The sequence below is a fragment of the Monodelphis domestica genome, chromosome 4 (assembly GCF_027887165.1).
Source record: "Monodelphis domestica isolate mMonDom1 chromosome 4, mMonDom1.pri, whole genome shotgun sequence".
NCBI lineage: Eukaryota > Metazoa > Chordata > Mammalia > Didelphimorphia > Didelphidae > Monodelphis > Monodelphis domestica.
In genome coordinates, this window is record NC_077230.1 from 340,754,086 (window position 1) to 340,778,627 (window position 24,542).

Below are 24,542 nucleotides of genomic sequence, written 5' to 3' on the forward strand. Positions count from 1 at the left end.
GGCAAAATATATATCTATCTATCTCTCTCTCTATATATATCTATATATATTTGTAAATATGGAAATTCAATATTCTGTAATATAGAAAGAGCTATAGTGTATATGAATATATAAGTACATTACTTTTCTTTCCTTTTGTTTTTCTTTTAAAGAACCTAACGGAACTAGACAGCTTTCCTATGACCCTTATAATCAATCCTTTACTCCTAGGTTCCAACATTAACTGCTCCATGCCTTTCCCCTCCCCTAGGTAGAGAGCCTGAGAGAGCCAAGTTCTCTCTGAGGGGAGTTTTTAGACAAAAGGGTTGTGTCCCAAGTGAGTATTTTCTTTCCATACTTTGCTTCTTGGGGCAGCCCATGTCAGCTCATACACTGTGAGGAGAGGGCCCACAGGAGAGCCCAGGGAGAAGAGTCAAGATTCCATAGCAATATGGGGCCCCTGGATATTTACTAAAAGAAACCATGCTTCAGATGCAGATGTAAAAACTCTGGGGAAAAAAATAGAAATTTAAAGGTCTCTTTCTTTGGAATGGTTCTCTCATGCTTCAGATAAAGAGGGAACGGTATGTTTTCCACTAGCACAAGATGCCCAGTGTGAGCTGATGTCTATTATTGTCTTCTCCCCCCCCCACAACCTTCTGCTTAGTTCCTTGCTGCCCCAATATCTAGCAGCCTCTCTAATCCATTAATCTTACAAATAGTCTGTATGCAATACTACACCCTAGGCTAGCAAGCAGAGGGTTGTCCCCACCTTGCACAGCAAAGAATTTCAGTTGAGGTTCCTGTTCCAGGGTGGGGAAGAAGTTGGGGGGGGGGGGAGGGTGTAAAGACACTGAATAGTTTCTCCAAAGCTGCTGGGTACACCCAAGAGCTCAGATCAGACATAACAACTAGTCTATCACTGCCCCCCCCCAAAAGAGGGGGACCAGTGGAATGGAGGGAGAGAAATAGTGGGGAAGGAGAGCAGACACCAGAAGACTGAAAGGAGGGATAGGACACACTGATCCTGTAAGAAGAGGGAGATCCAGAGGAAGGGAAAGAATGATATTGGTGAGGGGGGGCAGGATAGAGACAAACACCAGGCAAGAGGACTGAGGGTATGTGTGGGGATAATCCTTTTCCAAAAAGACAGTGGGAATGAGGGACAGAGAAGACAGATCAAAGTGCTCTTAGTAAACAGGATTGCTGAGGGAGGGGCTAGATGGAAAATAGAAAGAGAGGGAAGGGAGGAACACCCTGATCCAAGAGGGCAGGGAATTGGGTAAGGAGAGGAATAGATGGGAAGAAAAATGAATGTGGCAGTCAAAGATGGAATGGTTTTCCTGATCAAAATAAGACAAGAGAATGGGAAGAAAGACATAATTCAAAAAAATTAAGAGGGTGAAAAGATGAGCTAAGCAAACATTAGGAAAGAAGAATTAAAAGTATAGGGAGGGAAAGGGGAGATGTCTTCATCCAGAAAAATGTGAGGTGTTTGGATTTTGTTTGAGGGGTAAAGGGTGGGAAGAAAAGACAAGCTCTAGGAGAGAAGAATAGAGGGGTGAGTGTGGGACCGACACCTTGATCCATAAGGATAGGAGGAAAATGTTGAAGTGGCCACCAGGTTCAGTATCAGAGCAGATTAAAAATCACTGAAGATTTAAGGTTGGCAGGCTCAAGACCCTCTCCAAAGGTGATTAGGAAGTACATCACTTTTCGGATCTTGGCCAGCTCCGACAGCCTCTCCCCAAACTCCTGGGCATCCGCCTCGTTCCAATCCATGGCATCAGAGTCCTCCTTCCTCCAGAAGATAGCTGCTGGATCCAGGAGCTGCCGGGTCATGAGGTTGGTGAGATCGGGTGTCCAGTGCTGGGAAGTGCCCGTGATGGTCACCTTGCCAGCCTTGTCCAGCATAATGTTCCAGCGCTCAAACTGCAGCTTCTGCTGCTGGATGAAATCTAGGCGGTACACGAACTCTGCAGGTCGCAGAAGCTTCTCCCCATCCTGGCGCTTCTCATTATTCTTTTTCAGAGTCTCCACCCGTATTCTCATCTGCTTGGTCAGGTCCTCGTCAAGGACCAGAGGCATTTCCAGTTGTGGTTTGTCCCCCTCCTCAGCAGCCATGGCCCCTGCCCCTGATCAGCCACTCACACTAAACCTGCTGCCTTGATGAGTGTCTCGGAGTTACTGGGGCTCTGGGAAGGAAGCCACTGAGGAGAAATCGAGCCTCTACCTCTGCCAACCCCACCTCCTCCCTCCCTCACCTGTTTTCTTCCAACCTGCTCACCCTTGCCCCTTTCCCCAGCTCTGGCTCCTCCTCCCAACTTTCCCTAGCAGTACCAGTGAGAGACACCAATGTCCTGACGCAAAGGCTCCCCAGGGCTCTAAGGGAAGCTTTCTTGGTTCTTACTGGCAGTGCAAGCAGGCAGGGAAACCCACAGGGAAGAAGATGCTGATGTCAGTTGCCAAGGCAATTCTTCTGACAATCAACATAGAGACGATCAGGGGCTGGGGCTTGTTTATGTTTAAAAACAAGGCAGTATAAATCAGAGGAGCCCTGAATTTGGGGTTAGAAGCTGTGGGTTTTTGTTTGCTTTTTAATCCTACTCTTCTGTTTTAGGATTGATACTAAGTATAGGTTCCAAGGCTAGGCAGTTGGGTTTAAGTGACTACTAGGAAAGGTCTGAGATAGATTTGAACCTCTGTGTCTGACTTTCCTCTGAGCCAACTAGCAGCCCCATAAAATTTTTTTTAAATATAGAAATAAATAATTTTAATAATGATTTAATATTAAAAATTAAATTAAAAAATAATTTTAAACCCTTACCTTCTGTCTTAATATCAGTTAGTATCAATTAGTATGAGGTTTAAGACAGAAGAGTGGCAAAGGCTAGGCAACGGGATTTAGTGACTTTCCCAGGGTCACTCAGTTAGAGAAGTGTCTATGGCCACATTTGAACCCAGGTCCTCCTGACTCTAGACCTAATCCAGTCTATAACACCTACCTGGTAACTTGGGACAAATCACTTAAACTGTCTGAATCTCAGTTTCTTACCTGTAAAACAGGAATAATCATACCTGAACTAAATGCTGCATAAACTATCTCCCTTGCAAGGCCATTAGGAAGATCAAGTAAGATTATATATTTAAATCTATTTATGTAAAACTTGGCTCTTATTATTAGAACAAGTTTAAGGCTCTACACAACAGCTGCAGAATGAGAGGAGGAGAAGAAAAGATTCCAGTGGAGGCAAACAACATATGGAATGTTTGCATGAACTCATAGACTATCCAGGCTACATCTTCAAATTAAACTCCTTATTTTAATCCCAATAGCTCAGGGTCATGGACCTAGAATTGCTTAAAGATCACCTAGTCCAGAGATTCTTATGGCTTTTTTTGTGGGTCATCGACACCTTTGGAAGTCTGGTGAAGTTTACAAGCTCCTTTTCAGAATAATTCTCTTTTAAAGATTCATCATTAAGGCAAAGATTAAATTTTAGCTACATGTTAATGAAAAGAAATTAGTTCTCCCCACCTTCCCCCCTGCCCCATCAAGTTCAAAGAGCCCCTAAAACCTACTCATGGACTCCCTGAAACTCCATGGACCCAAGGTTAAGAATTTCTGATTTAATATTAGACTGCTTGCTGTCTCAGGGAGGTGAGAAGAAAGGGAGAAAAGGAGAGGGAAAATTTGGATCAAACTTTTAAAAAGTGAAGATTAAAAACAGTTTCTGGACAAGTGAACCAGCAATAAATTTGACTAGTTTAATAGGTCCTTAGAAGTATCCTGTCTTAGCTAGCCAAAGCCCCAAGTTGAGGGATCAGTCAGACCTCTGTCCCAGGGAATAGAAATGTGAAGACGGAAGATTTTAGCACATCTACTTTCTAGTTTCAGTAGCTAGAAACAACTTAACTCAGCAAGAAAAATTGTAGTAAAAATCCAAAACTAAAAACATCTCTGCATGTCGCTATGATTTCTCCCTTCTGCACCATGGAATTGGTATTCATTACATCTTGTCTTATTTTTGCATAATTAATTACAAAGCTGATTTTAGGGCATGTTTCCTGCTGCTTTTTCTGGCTAACAAAATGGCTAGTCACAGCTGTGCTGCCAGGGATGACAGAATAGGAATGGACACACTAGAATGACCACAGGCGGTCCAGTGTGGATACTCCTAAAATTTAATTTTTATTTTAAAAATTTTTATCTTCTATCTTAGAATTAATTCTGCGTACTGGTTCCAAGACAGAAAAGTGGTAAGGGCTAGGCAATAGGGGTTAAGTGACTTGCTCAGGATCACACAGCTAGGAGGCATCTGAGGCCAACTCTCACCTCCTCTTTTTCCCCATGCTCCTGCCATGTTTACTGCAGGTTCCAAACTGCAGAATCAGGAGGTGCTGGAGTTAAGAGCCAAGGATGTTGCTGCCACCAGTCCAGGTCATGATCCCAACCTCAGCCCCCAGTTCTGGATGCACAGGGAAAAGCAGTATCTGCAACAAATTGTGCACATCCTCCAGCACAGATACAAGATGGTAGACTGAGTGGGCACCAGCACCATGCCCATGCAGGTAGAGGTCCCCGTCACCCAACATTTTTCCCAGATCTGTGTTATCACTATCAGAAGACAGAGCAGCAGAACTATGGGTTCAGAGGGGGCAGAAGCTGCTGCCAATACCCTGGAGGAGCACAGACTGTCTCCCACATTGGAACTACCTGAAAGCAACACATTAAAGTTGGAAGAAGAGGACCCCAAACAGGTTAAATGACTAAGGATGCATAAATGAATGAGTTACAAGGATAAGAATCAACCCTCCATTCAATTCAATTCTATTAAGCAAGTCTATTAACTGCCTACTCTAATGCTAGGAACAGTGCTGGACACTAGAGATAAAAAACAAGTCAATCACCTTCCTCAAGAAACAACAGGATGTACAAAAACATGATGTGGAAGGTCTGGATAAAGCTGAAAAAGATTCCGATCCAATCTCTTCATTTTGGTGTCAGTAACACAAAGTAATTTTGGCAGCTATGTGGGTGGCTGACACCAATTATTGGGGATTAACAAAGAGTCTATGGTCTATCTCAAGTCCCCTTGGCACAGGTGTCTCCCAACGTAGATCATCTTCTTTACCTCTACTCTCTATTCTGGTGGATCTACTCCCATAGTCATTTCTATGAAGATAATTCTGAGATCGATGTGCCCAGTGTGAAGATGGGATTAACTCTCCCCTGCCCATTTTTAGATTTAATCACCCCACTTATTGTTAAGTATGGGGAGGTCTGTGACCCATGTGTGCTCTAGTGAGTCAGAATTGACTGACTGTCCTTTGGGCAGTCCTAAGCAAAGCTATAGCTGCAATTGGTCCACGTAAAGTGGAAGGAAGGCACAGGAAGTGATGAAAGGAAGGGTCTTTAAAAGTAGCAAGAACTTCCTGTGACCAGCTCTTTCACCTTGGAACTTGACCTTGAAGGAACTCCAGCTTGGGATCTCAGACTGCACTTCGATTTTCCCTTAGAACTACCACAAGGGTGATTGAAAAAGGCTGACTCCCTTTCTTGGCTTTTCTGGAGGTACTAGCCTCAGGAGAGGGCCCTCATCTTGGAGGCCTCCTGGCTAAAACCCTTGTTTAATTTACCTCTTGGCCCCCTTTTCTGGGGCCTCTGAAGCTCTGCCTGGTTCACACTGGGCCAGAGTAAATATCTACTCTCTTTCTCATTTCCTTACTTTCATTCTTCCCCTCTATTTTATAAATAAATTGCTATAAAGTCATTCTGACTTGAGTAATAATTTCTGGTGACCACATTTTTATATATTTAGTCCAACCCTTTAATTTTTAACCCTTACACTAGTCTTAATTTTCTCCTAAGTTTTACTCATTCATTGTCCCCTTCCTGTTATATACTTTCTCGAAGTCCTATAGTCATCTTGTCTTCAACATGTCCAAATGAGAACTTGTTATCTTCCATCTGTAAAAAATAGACTCGAACTCTGGACTTCAATCCCCACAAGCCTTTGCTCCACTTCCCCAGAATGCTTTGTAATCTCATGGAATTCTGAGGTGGGAGAGATCAAGAAGGGATTTAAGCTGATTGAAAAGGCTTTTGTGGCTTCTCTTTTTGGACTTCCATTTTGGAGCAGAGGTGTCTCTTCCATGATATGAGGTTATCTTGTCTAGGCCTCTGGCCTAGGCACGTGTTTTTTCTTATTCTGTATTTTCTTTAATCCTTAATCTTCAATAAACCTCTAAAAATATAATACTCCTTGCAGAGAGAAACTAATTTCTACCTGCCTCAGTCTCCCCTAAATTTTAATCTTTACACATCTAAACCCTCAACAACTCCCCATTCTTTTGTTTTTGTTAAGGATACCAGCATCCTCCCCAAGTCCCCAGGTTTATAAATTCAGGATCATCCTTCTTTCCCCTCCCAGCCTTGTTTCTAACCTTCTGGACTTCAAAACCAGGCTTTATACTGTCACCCTGGAACATTCTACCACCACTGTATCTGGTCCCTGTGGAATAACCATCTTGGGACTATCCTTCCCCAAAGTCTGCTCTACTTCTCCCATTGGTGAGATCTTCTAGGAGCCTCCATTTTGTAGAAACCTTGTTCTCTTCTTGAGCCAGTTTCTGACTTTCTTAACCTCAAAAGCCATGCCACTCCCCACCTCATCCCAATGGGGAATCTCCATCAAACTATCTTTTCACCTGGATTTTATTTTTTGTCTTATCCCTATTAAAATGTAAGCTTCCTAAGAGGGGAGTGATAGCAAACACTACCCCTCTCCCTCCTTCCCTTCCTTCCTCTGCTACCAATACACATTTAAATCTAATCTCATGTCTATTCTATACCCATCACCTTGTTTCATATCTTCATCAGACCTCTTGTCTGGACCTCTGAAATAGCCTCCTAATTGGTCTCTCTGCCTCCTTTCTCTAAAACATTCTCTACTCGGGTGTTAAAATAATTTTCCTAAGACAGTTCCGATCATGCCATTTCCATGCTTCAAACCTGATAGTGACTTCTTATTGAACATGGAATAAAGTATGGAATCTTTGGTTTGGTGTGTAAGCTTGGTGTTTAGGCCCTCCATGATCTCAGCTCCCTCAACCTCATTTCACATTATTTCCTTTATCATGTTCTATTCTTCAGCCAAACTCCATGTCCAATTGTTGCCTGACTTTGACATTTGTTTCCAGTGCTTGGAATGCGCTCCCTTCTTTAACATCACCTCTCAAAATCCTTGTATTTCTTCAAATCTCAGTTCAGACAGTGCTTCAAAGCACTTCTATAATCTTCTTAGCTGTCAATGCCTTCTCCCTCCACAGTTTAATTGTGTTGTAGCCCCTGGGCAAATTATAAGGTCCTTGAGGGCAGGGGCCCATTTCATTTCTGACTTCATTCCCTCAGTACTTGGCATATTGCCTTGCAAAGAGTAGGAACTTAAGGAACATCCATTGAATTCAATGAAAATGGAATATTAAGGAGCCAAACCAGAACATGAACCCAGATTCCTCCAAGTCTAAGCATTCTAGCACACCAAACTATATACAGCAGGTTCAGATCAACCAAAAATCAGGTTTAGCTCCATCAATAATTTTTGTGGGAAGCACCTGGGCATCTTTTTTAGGGCAACATCATATAGGACAAAGCCATCACCCTACTCTAGGCCACTGCTCAGAGCCTTTATCATATGTCCAGTGATAGCATCCTGAGCTATTAGGGACATTGGGCTAATTCTGGGAGACATCATAATGCTGAGGAAAATAAGGATGATGCCTATTTCTTCAGCCCTTTAAGGTCTACAAATCTCTTTCCTCTAAGGCAGATGACATAAGATGTAGCAACACCACCTAGAGTGGAAACAGCTCTTGATCTCAGGCCTCATGAGCCGCCTTTTCTATTATGCTGGCATAGTTCCTGAGGTGAACCAGGTTCCAGGGTCTAGGCCTATTTCTGAATTGAGCAGAGCCATAAAGAAACAAACATCTCTTGCTGGGCTCATATAACAAGTTAGTGGGCAAGGCTCCTTGTCTTTCTGCCCTCTAGTCTGGGACTTGGGCCACCACACTTGGAAATGCTTAGGCGCCATCTTTCCTACCTATGCCCAATGGAAATAAAAGAGAGCATTTGATTTCACAGGGTCCCAGCCTGTCTTGAATCCCCTTTCTCCTCGGGCAGGATGTATCTCTCTTTCTTCTACTACAACTATGATATATGGGTGATTTAAAGACGTTATGAGAAAAGTATGAAGGATCTAAGAACAGATGGGGGAAGGAAAAGAAAAAAAAGGCCTGGGACCATAAGTTAGTAGACCTGGGTTTTAGATTTAGGTCTGCTGTGTGACATTGGGGAAGATACTTCAAATCTCTGAGCCTTAATTTTCTCCGTGGTATTCCAAATGATAGGTTGATGCAGTCTGTGTTTGATTAAACCCTTAGGGACAGTCTCCGCACTGAGAGGAAAAGTGTCAGTAAAGGTTGTCACCTGGAGATATGAGTCTTGTGGGGATGTGGGGGGGGAGGGAGAGAGAGAGAATGAGAGAGAGAGAGAGAGAGAGAGAGAATGAGAGAGAGAGAGAGAGAATGAGAGAGAGAGAGAGAGAGAGAGAGAGAGAGAGAGAGAGAGAGAGAGAGAGAGAGAGAGAGAGAGAGAGAGAGATTGTGTGTGCTTACTGACAGCAGCTGGCAGGTCATCTCTGAGCCAGAAGCTACTTCCCAAACAACATCCTCTCAGGGCATCCCCAGAGAAGAAGAAATAGTAAATAGATTAATAGTGTGGGGATCCAGGCCCAAAGTAAGAATGGGAGAGGGAGGGAGCAGAAGAGGAAGGGAGAAAGGTATTAGGAAGAAGGGGGGAGGAAGGAGAGAGAAAGAGGAGAGGAAAAGAAATAGAGGAACTAAATGGAAGAAAAAAGGGGAGGAAGAGAGGGAAGAAGGAAAGCATAGAGAAGAAATAAGAGGAAAGAGAGGAATGAAAGGGAGATGGAAAAGGTAAGAAAAATAGTGAGAGAAAGATGCAAGAGAGAGGGAAGGGAAGAGGGAAGAGAGAGGAGGAAGAGGGGAAGAGAGGCAAAGAGAGAGGAAGAAGGAGAGAGGCAGATGGGGGGGAAGAGAGGAGGGAGAGGCAGACAGACAGACAGACATTTATTGAAAGACTGAGCTTAAAACAGAATGTAGCCTGGTGGTGGTGTAATGTCCCGGAACAATCTGCAGGGATCTAGGAGAAAAAACACTATTCATAAGCAAAGGATAAACTATGGGAGTGGAAACACTGAGGAAAAGCAACTGCCTGACTACAGCGGTTGAGGGGACATGACAGAGGAGAGACTCTAAACGAAACTCTAATGCAAATATTGACAACATAGAAATGGGTTCGAATCAAGAACACGTGACACCCAGTGGAATCATGCGTCAGCTATGGGGGATGGGGGGAGAAAAAGAAAATGATCTTTGTCTTTAATGAATAATGCTTGGAAATGATCAAATAAAATATTATTAAAAAAAAAACAGAATGTAGCCAACTCTCAGTCACTAGCTGAGAAATGGGAAGTGAAGAAGAAATAGAAAGACTATGACTGAATAACATCTCAAACTGTTTCACAATTAGTAACTCCTTGTCTTTTGTTCAATGTTTATGTTTACAGCTTACATTGAGGTCCTCATCATGGAGCTGTACCCCTGGGCTCTCTAATGCTATACCAAGGGAACACACTTGTGAGATTCTACCAGGCAGGAAACGTTTCAAATACAAATCCAATGATGGACTGGTCGTGTCTCTTATCTCAAGACTATTCTGGCTAAATTCAAAGAGTCTCACCCCAAATTTGTCCATAGGAGGTTGAATGTTTTTGGTCACAAGAAATCTTGAAGACATTATTATTATTATTATTATTAAAAGGGTTTTGATCTGTGTCGGGTCCATGCATTTGTTTTTTAAAACATTTGATAACTATATGTCAATATAAGGCAATAAGATAGCACAATGGATAGAGCCCTGGGCCAAAATCAGGGAGACTCCTCTTTTTGAGTTCAAACCTGGCCTCAGACACTTACTAGCTGTGTGACCTTGGGAAAATCACTTAACCCTACTTACCTTAGTTTTTTTTATCTAAAAAATAAGTTGGAAGAGGAATAGCAAATCATTCCAGTATCTTTGCCAAGAAAACCCCAAATGGGGTCAAGAAAAGTCAGACATGGCTGAAACAACTGAATAGCAACAGCAGTATATTTCAATATAATTGGTTTCCTTAGGAATTCTATGTATTTGATTATATGCATTAAAAATCATTATTTTAAGGGACAGCTGGGTGGCTCAGTGGATTAAGAACCAGGCCTAGAGAAAGGAAGTCCTTGGTTTAAAATCTGGTCTCAGATACTTCCTACCTGTGTGACCCTGGGCAAGTCACTTAACCCGCATTGCCTAGCCCATTTCACACTTCTACCTTGGAATCAATACACAGTTTTGATTCAAAGACAGAAGGTTAAGGGTTAAAAAAAACAACAAATAAAAAACACATTATTTTGAAGAAGGGGCTGTGGGCTTCACCAGGCTACCAAAGAGCCATAATACCAACAATTTAAGGAACTCCTGGATTATATATATTGAGCTGCCTCTTATTCCTCAATCAGCTTATTGTCTATATGTAGGGAAAGAACCAGACATATGAAGCCATCAGAAACAAGTAATTTCTCTGTTCTGAGCTTCAGTTTCTTCATTTTTCAAGTGAAGGAGTAAGATGAGATAACCTTGAAGTTTCCTTCCTGCCCTCACTGTATGTTCTAAGACCTGCTCTTCAGCTCTAAGTCCATCCTAGTTCTAACCTTTCGTGTTCTCTGATCTACTCCTCGCTGACTGTCCATGTTCTAAGATTGTGTTAAGGTCCCTCCCAGACCTAACACTCATGTTCTAGCTCTATTAGAGAGTCTATGGCTGTAGGGTGTACAATTCTAGGTACAAACCAGGACCTAGTAATCTGCTAGACATTTGATAGAGGCAATAAAGGGTACTGAGGGATAGGGGAAAGAAGAGATCAATGGACCAGGGTTTGTCAGGGCAGGCTTCCTGGAAGAACTGATAGGAGAGATTTCATAATATGCTGAGCTCTATACACAGTCTTTCTACTAATCACATCAACCACACAACCACAATTGTTAGAGACAATGGTGGTAGCCACCCAACCTATTAGGGCAGACATGTGCTGTGGAACCCGCACCCCCTTCTCTGGATAATAAAGGATTTCAAGAAGTTTTCCCTAAGGAGAGCCACCAGGTTGGAAAATGTTGGGTGGCAACAAACACACCCAAATCATCAGGGGAGAGGAGAGTGAGCAGGGCAGATTGGAGGGGAGGATAATGAGCTCCCCAAAGGCTCCCAACTTCTGCCTATCTCCCAATTATCCGGGCTGGGGTGGTAGTAGAGAGGGTAATGGACTCTAGGGACAACAGAGCAATTAGTCAACTTCATTCTATATCTTCAAGGCCCTACACAGAACATCCTAAAAAACTCTGTGTGGTCACAGGACAAAGATCAGAGCTACAAGGTCTCTCAGATTATAGAAAACAAAACATCAGCGCCAGAAGGCATTTTATACTATAAAACACAAAAGAGCAGATCTAGAAGGCATCTTAAGTCAAGAGGATACAACACCAGAGCTATAAGACAATGTAGACCATGTAGAACATGGGCCATCAAAGCAGGAAAGCATTAGACCAGAAGATACAGAATGTCACAGGTGGAAGCCACCTCAGACTCTGGGACACAATACCAGAGGTGGAAGCACCTGAGAGACCATTCTAATCCTCTTGCCAAAGAGGAAACTGAGCCCCACTAGCTCAAATTCACTCAGGAAATTAATGGCTACACCCAATTCCAATCTCAAGCTCTTTTGCTTTAAGTTGAGTAGCTCTAAAGTGGAGCAAGATTGATTAGCTTAATGAAAAGAGTGGAAAGATGGTAGAGTAAAAGGGATGATGGGGGCAGAGTATTGCATATGCCAGCCAGGGCAATGTCATGGAGAGAAAAGATGGAATGTCCCGTGTGAAGAGGAATAGCAAAATGGTCAGTTTGGCAGGTCCTTAAACCCCATCAAGGGGAGGAATGTTTATGAAGGTTGGAAAGGTACAAGTTAGGGCCAGGTTGAGAAAGGCTTCTTAAATGCCAAACAGAGGACTAGAGGTGCCCTTCCAAACTCTTGTCATTGTTGTTCAGTTGTTTCAGTCATGTCTGACTCTTTGTGACCCCTTTTAAGTTTTCTTGGTGAAGATCCTAGAATGGTTTGCCATTTCTTTCTCTAGTACATTTGACAGCTGCATCCCAATATGTATTTATTTTTAAATTATATATACATGCTTCCATTTATTCATCTCAGTCATATACAACTCTTTGTGGTCCCTTCTGGGGTTTTCCTGGCAGATTCAAGATTGGTTTGTCATTTTCTTCTCCAGACTTGCCTAGAAAGCACCAGAGGCTGGATTTGAACTCATGAGGATAATAAGTCTTCTTGATTTCAGATCCAGCACTCTCTATCCCCTGTGCTACTTATCTAGTTATTAGGAAATGTTTCCTTTAAGGAGATCTGTCACTTTGCCACTGCCTGCCCAATTTGTTTCTAGTTTTTGCCTCCGGTCTCTAGGTCTAAGCAGGACAAATCCAGTCTAGTCAAGACAAATCACAAAGCATCTATTACGTGTTACTATGTCCCAGGTGCTGTGCTAAGAGCTGGGAATACAAATACAAGCAGAGGGCAGTCCCCTGCCAGCCAGGGCTTTATTTTCCAGTTGGGGAAGATAACATGTAAAAGGAAGTTAGGGAAATGGGGGTAGGGATGGGGGTAATACTAATTTGGGAGGGTCAGGAGTAAAGGCTAGAGAAGAAGAAACTCTAATATTTCTGGGGTCATAGTAGTTGGATTCAAATTCCATCTCTAATGATTACCACTGATGTGACTTGCAGCATATCACTTAATCTCCCTGGTCTAGTTACTGTATAAAATGAAGGGGCTGGAGCAGCCAGGTAGCACAGTGGAAAGAGAGCCAGGTCTGGAGTTTGGAGGACTTGAGTTAAAATCTGGTCTCAGACTCTTACTAGCTGTGTGACCCTGGGCAAGTCACTTAACCCCAACTGCCTAGTTCTTGCCACTCTTCTGTCTTAGAATTGATACTAAGAGAAAAAGTAAAAGGAAGGAAGAAAGGAAAGGGGGGGATGGGGAGGGAGACAGAGAAAAAGAGAGACAGACAGAGAGAGACAGAGACAGACAGACAGAGAGAGAGAGAGAGAGAGAGAGAGAGAGAGAGAGAGAGACAGAGACAGAGACAGAGACAGACAGAGAGAGACAGAGAGAGAGAGAGGTTGTTTTTATTATTTATATCCCTAGTGCCTGGCCTATGAGATGTGAGAAGCATTGAAGATGATCTCATGTATTTGCTTCGATCCAGCAGATCCTGCCCCTGCCTTCCTCCCTCTCTAGCCACATGGCCCCTACTCCATGACATCAGCAGCAGCTGAGTAGGGTGAAGCCAAGAGTCTCAGTTTTTGGCAGAAAAGAAACAATCAGATTATGGAGAGTGGGAACCAAGGAAATATTAACTTGGCTGCCTTTAAACTGATTCATAACCAGGCCCCTCCACAACATCCACAGAAGATATTCTGCTCCATGCATGTTAATAACAGTCTATGGTCTGGGTTGTCTGCATCCAGTGACTGTGGAGTTACAAATTTGTTTTTCTGGGTCTAAGATTAGAAGTCTTTAAAAATAAGGCCACAGCAAAGGAAGTGATTTCCATCTTTGCTGGGTTAGAAAGGTCACTAAATGCTACTGATCTTTTGTTTTCTCATCTACAAATTGGAGTCACTTGGCCTTTCTCTGTTATTTCCTTGAAATGAATGACCCTATTCTCAGACTATGAATAATCCCTGAATTCAGCCTCACTTTCAGATCTAAATTCAATCCCACAATGAGATCTAGGACTTTGGTCCTCAGCCTTAACCCCAGCTGTGTACTGAGCTCTGACACTGATCCCAGGCAGAAAGAATCCTGATGTTGGTGGCAGGCTGCACAGGACCTTGACTATAGATCCTGACCTGCCTGGTCTCTCCTGGTCTCCAGCTGCTCCCTGGCTTGTTCCCATTCTCAAGCTAGACTCAGGTGGCAAAGACCCCACTTGAAGTAAATATCAGCATTACACTAGAAATCAAGTCCATTAACTCCTAATTAATCTAGGTCTCTGTTCTTCTTCAGACTATGCTTTTGCATTACATGCCATCAAAACCTCTTCACCCTAGAAGCTCACACCACCCAGACTTCACACACTGGAAATTCCCTCCACCACTTTGGACTCTACCTCTGACTGGCTGCTTCCTCCCAGAGCCCCTATTTTAAGGAAGCTGCCCAGGCCAGTCATTCTTCATTCCTCTCAAAGCTATACTCCTGGCTCTCCAGACTTTCTATAGCATGCCCTATCTCTCATTTTTTTCAGGTTCCTTTCATGAGTTGTCTTCCTTTTCCTTAACTCCCCAGGTTTTTTTTTCCTCTCTTCTCTTTGCTCTGCTTGGTTTGACTGCATCCACCATCAACATCACCATTATCATCCTCCTCTCACCCCTAAAATAAGCTCATTACTAATTAAGTCATTATTATGGAGATTGCTTCAGCTTTGGTACTCAAACCTCATCAGAACCCTCAGAAGGTTCTGCTCCTCTGAATCAAAGGAGGGAGAACAGAGCAAAACACTCCCCCCACAGTCTCCCTTTAGAGAGAACCCCAAATCCCAGCCATCTCTTCATTTGCCATCAGCTGTATTGCTTGGTTTCCAATTCACCACTATTGTCATGCGGTCAGGTACCCTTTGGTGCCACTCCCCACCCTTTTCAGCTTCCTCCATTAGACCATTAGCTCCCTGAGGGCAGAGATTGTCTTTCTTTTTCTTATTTATATCCCCAGTGCCTGGCACCTGGTAGGTACTTAATAAATGTTTATCTTATTTATTATTAGATTATAAACTTTCTAGAGGGCAGGTAGGGATGCTCAGCTTCTTTTTATATTCTCAGCCCTTAGGATAGTGCCTGGAACAAAGTAAGAGTATAAGAAATATTTGCTGAGAGAGTGGCTAAGTAGTTCAGTAGATAGAGAGCAAGGACTGGAGATGAGAGGTGCTGGTTCAAATCTGACCACAGATACTTCCTAGCAATACCCCAATGCCAAACCCTTACCACTGTTCTGCCTAAGACTGGATATTTATTATCAGTTTCAAGATGAAGAGAGGGGGGGGAGGGAGGGAGGGAGGAAGGGAGGAAGGGAGGAAGGGAGGAAGGAAGGAAGGAAGGAAGGAAGGAAGGAAGGAAGGAAGGAAGGAAGGAAGGAAGGAAGGAAGGAAGGAAGGAAGGAAGGAAGGAAGGAAGGAAGGAAGGAAGACCAATTCAGTACTCAACTCCCTATATTGGCTAGAGATATATAGTCATCAAATTGAATTCAATTCAATAAACATTTATTACTACTGTCCCCGTGTATGGCTCTGAGCTACTAGGTGGTAATAACTTTAATCATGCTCACTAGTGGATAACCATCTAAGACTAGTCCGGGGGAAACAGCCCCTGTTTTAGAATAAAAAACAATTTTCTACAAAAAGGTAGCTAGTTGGTAGAGACTAGAGGGCTATTGAGGAAGACCTAAATTTAAATCCAGTCTCAGATACTGGTAATCTTGGGCAAAGCACTTAAACCTTTGCTCTGCCTGCCTCAATTCCCTTAATTATAAGAGTATGATAATAGCACTTGCTTCATTCATTATTATAAGGATCCAATAATATAATCATTGAAAAGTGTTAAGAATGGTGTCTGCCACAAAGTAGGTAATAAAGGCTTGTTTCCTCTCCCCCTTTTCCTTTCCACATTAAGCCTGGACAAGTATTCTAGATTGAGAGGTAGGAGATAAAAAAAATAATAAAAACCCACTTCTTTCCAGTGACTCATTGAATAAACTCACCTTCCTTCTTTGAGTCTTAATATCCTAATCTGTAAAATGAGGAAGTTGTTTCCAGGTCATTTCTGGCTCTGACATTGCACCATCTAATGTCTTTTGCAGTCCTCCCATTCTAAGTATATTTTATGTTTTAAGAGCCTCTCCAACTCTAACATTCAGTTCTTTGGTGGTGCCATGAGGCTATAATTTAGGTAGATAATATACAGAGTTGGTCTATCAGTAGATGTAATACTGGACAGATGGTATTTGGAGAGTGAACTGGCCCCAGAACTGAATAGACGAATGGCAAAGGACTCAATTGTCAGATTTAAAACTCTTACCTTACTTTTACTGAATTTCCTTTTACTTTACCTACTTTTGCTTTATTTTTCTATCACATTCATTTCTGAATACATCCCTCTTTGTTCCCCTACCCAGTAAGATGTCCTTTGTAACAAAGAATAAAACCAAAGAGGGGAGGAAAAGCATTCTGCAATAATAACCAATGATTTAGAGAAGACAGGATTATTAATGTTTTCTCCATCACTCTTTTAAGTCCAGACACTCTATAAATCAAGCCCTGATTTGGAGCATCTGGTGATTCCCAAGGTGTAAATGCTCATCTTGAAAATTAAACGATTAGCTCCATCTAAGCTAGCTCGAACATATCCCTGCATGAATCCTAGAAAGCTGTGAGTCCTTTTGCTACAAGAAAATGGAGTTCCTCTAAGGTAAGACATCAATAAGCAAACCTTTTATTAAATCCCTACTAAGAGGTATCTTACTGTAACGGACCTTTGGTCCCTTTCTGGATCTGGATCCTAGAATGGTGCAGGCTCTCCATTAGCTGCTAGGTTACAGAATAAAAAGCTTTTTTCCATGGCACAACAGTAGAGGGCACCACTTACAAAGGCATTAAACACCATGGCACCTTGTCTTCTACTGTCTGGGGCGGTCTTCCAGGCTCAAAGTTTCCTTCCAGTTGGGAGGGAAATGTCCTTTGTTCCTAGAGAACCACTGGTGTAGATCTGCTCTTTATGGAAAGAGAAACAGCGGTACCTTGAGCTCTTCTTATGAAGTACTAAATATTGGCTCCCATAGATCTGCAAGACGCTTTCCTCAGAGTGGGCAGTAGGTGGTGCAGTGGATGGACTACCCTCCCTGGAATCAGGAAGACTCTTCTTCCAGAGTTCAAATCTGACTTCGGACATTGACTAGCTGTGTCATTTCACCCTGTTTGCCTTGGTTTCCTCATCTGTAAAATGAGCTGGAGAAGGGTGTGGCAAATTCCAGTATGTTTGCCAAGAAAACCCCAAATGGAGTCATGAAGAGTCGGACATGACTGAAAAACGACCAAACAAGAAAATTCCTCAAAGTACCTGTGAGGCAAAGGCTGTCTATGGGGAAACAGGCTTAGTGAACCTTTGCCAGAGTCCCACAGCTTTGTGTTATTTATTAAGTGCTTACTAAGTGCCAGGCAGAAAGACAGGCAAAAACACTGTTCCTGCTCTCTCGCAGTCTAGCAGAGGAGGGAAGAGGGGGGAGAAAGAGACAACACAAACAGCGGAGTTATGGGAAGGATGAACTAACTGCATATCCAGAGCTCCTGACTCCACGTCAAACATCCTCCCCCCTTCCCTCCCCATCCTATATCCTCAGCCATACAGGATGACCTGGTGAAATTGGGGAAAGACCCCGTGGAAGGAAGAGGTAAAACTTGGAGGGCTGCCAGAAAAACCAGAGGAATTTTCCCTGCCCAAACCAGGAGAAAACAAACACTATATGTTTTCCACACAGCACTGAGATTTAGCTGAAGGGATCCTAGAGGCCACTGAGTTCAACATCCTTCAGAGAGGTTCTGCTTGCCTAAAAGGCATTCAGCTAGTAAGTGCAGAAGACGGAATTTGAATTCAGACAAAACACTGACCATTCCTTTGAGGAGCTCTCACATTCTGGTGGCAGAGAGATAGGACATGACTACAAACTATATAATATACAATATTACACAATCAACATGTTATATGAGGCATGAGTGATCAAAAAGTCTTTCTAATGGGGGCTCATCAGGGAAGGCTTCCCTGAGGAGGTGGAATTTGAATGGGGGTATCAAAGTATGAGTAGGATGTCATCAAGCAAAAAGGAGGAAGTAGGGCACTTCAGACACTTCAGAAATAATGAGTGAGTCAGTTGAACTGGATCATGGAGTACATAAAAGGCAGCAATATGAGATAAGATAGAGTAATGACAGTTTGTAGTAAAACAGCAGTTTGTAATAGGCTTCCAATGCCAAGCAGAGAAGCCTGTGCTTTCTTCGGTGGAAAGTGGAAGATGATGATAATGATTCCCATTTCTATAGTATTTTGTGATTTGCAAAAGTCCATCTTCCTGAGGAAGGTCCTTGAAGGCTGTGAAAGTATTACTCTCCCCATTTTCAGAAGGAGAAATTGGTTCAAAGAGGAGGAAGGAACTTTCCCCAAAATCACCAAGCTACTAAGTAGCAAAACTCTATTTTGTGATCCAATAATACCTCTACTAGGTCTGAATTCCAAAGAGATTAAAAAAAAAGGTGAGGGGGCCAACCTACTTGTACAAAAATATTTGTAGCTGCTCTTTTTGTGGTGGCAAAGAATTAGAAACTGAAAGGATGCTATCTATCAATTGGAGAATGGCTGAATAAATTGTGGTATATAATAGTGATGGAATACTATTATGCTGTAAGAAATGAGAAGGATTTCACAAAGAGCTGGAAAGATCTACACGAACTGATGCAAAGTGAAAAAAACAGAACCAGGGCAACATTGTACACAGTAATAGCAATATTATACAATGACCAACCATGAAACTATAAAAGGCTTAGCTACTCTCAGAAATACAATGATCTAGGACAATTCTGAATGATAGCAAAGAATGCTCTCCACCTCCAGAGGAAAAACTGTTGGAGTTGGAATACAGATCAAAATATATGACTTTTCACTTTATTTAGGTTTTTATTTGAAAGTTTGGTTTTATATGAATATTTTCTTACAACAAAGACCAATATAGAGATATTTTGCATAGTAATATATGTATAACCCAGATGAAATTGCTTACCATCTCTGAAAGGGGGGAAGGAAAGAGAGGGAGGGAGACATTTTGATTTTATAATTTCAGAAAACACATGCTGAAAATTTATTGCATGTAATTGGGAAAATAAAACATTTTAAAAAAATCATTATGGCCTCTTCAGGACTGGAAAGGCAGCAGTCTCTTCAACAAGCACATATGAAATCTTCCTCTTCCCACCCCATTCCCACTTCTTAAAAGACAGATTAGGAATTGCAGCTTCTCTCTGAAGAGCCTGGCCTCTTTTTCAACATAACCCCTAGCACCCTGAGACAAGTCTGAAGCCTACAGTATTTTTTCTGTTATTATGTGATCACCCTTCCCATATACTGTGTGGCCTAGAGTTTTGGGTGAATGATTTTAAATACTATAAATCCCCAGGCATCCTGGCTCTGGGGCATTCACTGCAATGCCTCACAACAGGTAAACTGAGGTCCAGAGAGGGAAAGCTTATTTCCCTAACTTCAGCCACGGAGCAGGAAGGGCCCTGGATGTCCAGAATACTTATCTCACCAAATAATCACTAACATCTATATAACACATTTAAGGCTGGCAAAACACTTTAAGTACCTGTTTTCCTATGTCAACTCACAACAACCCTACAAAGAGCTACTATGGGTATTATTATTCTCTCCTGGTTAGGGTTAGATTGAGTGAGGTCAGGTAACTTGTCCACACTCATACAGTTGTGTGAGTGGAAGGATTTGGACTTGGCTCTCTTCTGGATGCAAATTCAAAGCTTTTTCTACTACACTATCCTGTATTACATGGGAGGCAGACAGTATTGGGCTTCCCAAGAAGTAATATAATAGCACTGTGGAAGGAAGGAAGGAAGGAAGGAAGGAAGGAAGGAAGGAAGGAAGGAAGGAAGGAAGGAAGGAAGGAAGGAAGGAAGGAAGGAAGGAAGGAAGGAAGGAAGGAAGGAAGGAAGGAAGGAAGGAAGGAAGGAAGGAAGGAAGGAAGGAAGGAAGGAAGGAAGGAAGGAAGAGAAAGAAAGAGAAAGAAAGAAAGAAAGAAAGAAAGAAAGAAAGAAAGAAAGAAAGAAAGAAAGAAAGAAAGAAAGAAAGAAAGAAAGAAAGAAAGAAAGAAAGAAAGAAAGAAAGAAAGAGAAATACTCTAAGATTATTAGGCTCTAGACAGGAAGGAAATGTTACTCTAGGATCAGATTGCTTCCTTAACAGGGCTAGAAACCATAGAATGTCAGAGCTGGATTTTTAGACTGGAAGGAGACTTAGAATATGGAAGGTTAGGACATGGAACAAGATATTTAGAGCTGAGGCCCAGAGAGGGAAAGCTAACTAGCTCCAAGCTTCTTTCACAAAACTGAAATAAGTCCCTGTACCTTGATTCCCACCCCTGTTCAGTCTGAAGGCTGCAAACATTCCAAACCCCCATATGTTCTGGCTGGTTTTCAGAAGAAACAAATACAGGAAATGCCTGGTCCATAGGACAGCTTTTCCCTGCTCCAGTGGCCACAATCCAAATCCTTCTTCTTGACCAGCAACTTTGCAAAAACACAAGACAAGGTACCAACCAGCACAAAATGGGCAGTTTCCACACCCCTCAATGCTTCTTGCACATGCTGCCAGAGCTATCTTCCTAAGCCCCTATTCTAATTACATAACCATCTGCTCAAAATCTTTTAATGGCCTGCCTGAATGATAAAGCCCAGATTCTCTAAGCTGGCATTCAAGGCCCAATATGTTGATCCAACATTTCTTATCTCCCATTACTTCCATCCATCCATTATATATTGCCTAAACAGCATTATTCCTTGTCCCCCAAGTCAAATTCTGTTCGTGACCTTTGGCTTCCACTGGCCCCCCCATGCCTAAAATAGCCTCATACCTTCAATCTTTGCCTGCTTCATTTCAAACTCATCCATCAGTACCAGCTCAGTAAGCAATCCCCAACCCTCTAATTCCCCCAACGATGAATGATCTCTCCATCTTTTAGGGGAAGATTTGAGTAAGCATTTCATTGATCTCTATCCCATCTTCATCGAGCCTCCCTGTTGGCTGAGTAGAAAGAATACTGGACTTGGAAGTCAGTAGACCTGGGTTCTGGTTCTGGTCTTGCCACTTACTTGCCAGTAAACCATCAATAGTAAAACTACAGGGTGAGGTGAAAGAAAGATGAAATGCCTGAGGAAGCAAAGGTTCGCGCTTCCGATCTTACCAATTTATTAAGCAAGGCATGGCAAGTTGCCCAACAAATTGGGACCAGGCCCCTTCTTCAGCTAAGGGCTGAACCCCAAATACAGAGGGAGACTGATTTTCATACATTAAAAGTAATTAATTAAATATGACCAATTAATTAAAGGGAAACATTTAGCCAGGATACAACATTAGGGGATCTTATTTCTAATTGGAGGAAAGATTAAAGACTTTCCAAGATATGAGGAGAACAAACTGGTATGATTTCCTGAACTCAGAAGAAGAGGTGTCCCACTCCCCACAAGTGTCTATGAACAATCAAAGGAAAATGGAAACAATAACTGATTTTTTTTAAACCCTTACCATCTGTCTTGGAATCAATACTGGATATTGGTTCCAAGGTAGAAGAATGGTAAGGGCTAGGCAAGGGGGAGGGGGTTTCAATTGACTTGCCCAGGGTCACACAGCTGGGAAGTGTCTGAGGCCAGATTTGAACCCAGGACCTCCCATCTCTAGGCCTGGCTCTCAATCCACTGAGCTACCCAGCTGCCCCTGAAATAATAACTGATTGATGAGTATGGGGGCAGTTTTCACAGAAAACACACAGGTTGCTTGAGATGTATAACACTGCATCAATCTTAGGATCTGACTGAGTTTCTGTTCAACATAATCTTGTTTAAGTGTCTCTAAGCAGCAGGTAGAGGTGGTTCAGTTTCCCAGCCACACAGAGCTGGGTTCAAACAACATAATTCCCACAATTGAATAGCTTTCTCACAAGACAGAAATTGGGATCGACTCATAATTGAATAGAAATGAATAGAAAGGGAATAGCTCCAAAATTGAGTCACAAAATAGAATCAGTGTGGTTGACTCAATTCCCAAAACTACTTGCTGCTCCAATCCCTCAATTCCCTCAAGGGTTAGCCTAGCTAGTCCTAAAGGTCCCTTCCAGCTGTTAAGGGTAAATCCCTAATTCTGTCTTGAAGTATTTAAAGGGCTGTCTTATGGAAGAACCAGAAGTAATTCATTTTGGCTCCCTGAGTTAGGCTTTATTTACAAGTCTGAAGCTGGTGATAGGCAAAGGGAATGAAGAAAAAAGTTCCTAACTATTAGAGGCATTTTAAAATAGAATAGCCTATAAGAGAAAGCTCTTATTAGGAATCTTATGAGGTGAAGGAGGAAGAGTCTTTGAGAGGTGAAGAGAAGAAAGAAGATGGTCCAGTGAAACATTTTTTAAAATGAACAGGAGAAAGCAAAAAGAATTTCAGAAGAGGGCATGGACAATATTGTAGTATTGGTATTAAACTTAATATCTATTTGTTTGTAAAAGTCCAAGCTGTACAAAGGGATTTAGGTAAATCTTTTTTATATACTTTTTTTTGTATAAGGAAATGTTCATATCTGTCAAGTTCATCTTTTTCTTTTTTAAAGGAAATTAAAACAAACAAAGAAATGAAATGGGAAGTCCTGGGAGGTGGTAAATACCCGATTACAGGAAGTCTTCAGAAGGAGAATAGATGGTCATGTCAGATATTATAAAATAGATTCCTATTCAGGTATGGACTGAAGTCCCTTCAAGCCTGAAATTCTAAAATGTAATACACCATACTAATTACCACCAGATTAACCTCCCTAGCATACAACTTTTAGCATATCACTACCTTGCTTAACCAATGCTCATATTTCCATAGTACCTTCCCCATCCCATTTGGTAGGTGGTAGTGCAAGTATCATTATTCCCCCTTTACAGATGAGGAAACCGAGTCTTAAGGAATTCAAAATACTGGACTAGGATCAGTCATCTAGTGAGTTAAATATTAGAACTAAGACTTGACATCAGGTTACCTAGTCACACACCCTATATTCCTTCTACATTACTATTCCTCACTGACTCTCCACGGTCTAAAATAGTTAAAGCCCAAATTCACCAATCCATCATTCCCTGGTCTCTCCATTTTGCTCCTCCCTCACTACTGTGCCTTAGCATCATCCTTACAAGATCTTCCCCTCTAAACAGGGGTACTCTTTGTCCCCTGAACACACCATTCATTCCAGGTTCTTTGTCCTTTCTCTCTCCTGCTTTCCTTTTGCTTAATCCCTACTTCCTCACCTCCTCTATGAAGTCTTGTCTCAGCCTCAGCCACTAGTAATGGCCATTCCTCTGAACTCTTAACAACCCTTCCTGTTCTGATCTCCTCCTAGGCACTGCCTCAAATGGACAATGGTCTTCTTTGGTGCATGTCTATGCATAAAAGTCTGCCCAACTTTGGAACAGAGGCAGTATCTTATTCCTCGCTGTCTCTTCAAAACACAGCCTTGAACACAAAGGTGCTCCATAAATGTTGGCTGATGACAATTAAAATGAATAGACATCAACAAAATATGAAGAAAAGATAGGGAAGGGAACAAAGCTCACAAAGCCCATTCCATATCCCATCTCATCTGAGCCTCCTAACCCCATGAAGTCGCATCTACAGGTATTTTTTTCCCAATTTTACAGATGAGGAAATTGCAGTTCTGAGACATTGCAACAATCATAGAATTTGTAAATATATGCTAGAAAGTGACTCACTCATAGTCAAACTGCTAGTAAATGTCAAAGACATAATTCAAACTCAGTTCTTCCTGACTCCCAGTCCAACCCACAACCAAAAATACTCTTGCTTCAGTGTTAAATGTAGTGGAAGAATTGAAATCAGGAGAAAGCGTGCGCGCACGCATGTGTGTGTGTGTGTAATTGAAAATCTGTTACCCTAAAAAAAGAACTACATTTCCCAGGAGTCCACTGACTTCCTGGAATTACACCCTTCCTGTAAACAGAGGATATTAGCGAGTGGGTGGTTCTCTTGGGTCTCTTTGACAGGTAGCCAGCGTGGTAATGTCAGTAAGTGGGGATTTTGAAAATGTCTAATCAGCCATGGGCACCTGGTCTTTATTTTGTATACTCTTTATTCCTTGATTTCTAATGATCACTTAATAAAAATCTCCTAATATTTTTATTATTTGAGACTTAATTTTAATTTTTACAGTGTCAATACCCATCTCTGACACTTTCTACCTGTGTGACCACCAAATCACTTAACCTCTCTGAGCCTCAGTTTTCTTAGTTGTAAAATGGGGATAATAATACTTGAGATGGTTGTCTTATGGGTTTGTTGTGAGGATCAAATATGATAATCAGTATTAAATGAAATGCAAAACTTAAAATTCTATATAAAGTTGAGCTATTATTACTAAAAACCTTAAATGCTTTCTAGACTAAAAAAACCTTTCCTTCCAACCCATCTTCACAGCATAATAACAATGATATTATAAAGCACTTTAAGGACTGCAAAGCTACATA

General features: G+C 42.0%; 2 protein-coding genes across 2 annotated transcripts in view; both read right to left on the reverse strand.

The window, feature by feature from the left end:
- The window catches only part of CAPN5 (calpain 5), a 163,474-nt gene that overhangs the window by 38,137 nt on the left and 100,795 nt on the right, over positions 1-24,542 (reverse strand). The window lies entirely within an intron of this gene.
- On the reverse strand, positions 135-2,173 carry OMP (olfactory marker protein). The gene has a single exon (XM_007490913.3). The coding sequence runs from the start codon at positions 2,101-2,103 to the stop codon at positions 1,612-1,614; it is 492 nt and encodes a 163-aa protein (XP_007490975.1). The 5' UTR covers positions 2,104-2,173; the 3' UTR covers positions 135-1,611.

Excerpts from the sequence above, each read along its gene's own strand:
- OMP (XM_007490913.3), bottom strand. The coding sequence starts at position 2,103 with ATGGCTGCTGAGGAGGGGGACAAACCACAACTGGAAATGCCTCTGGTC.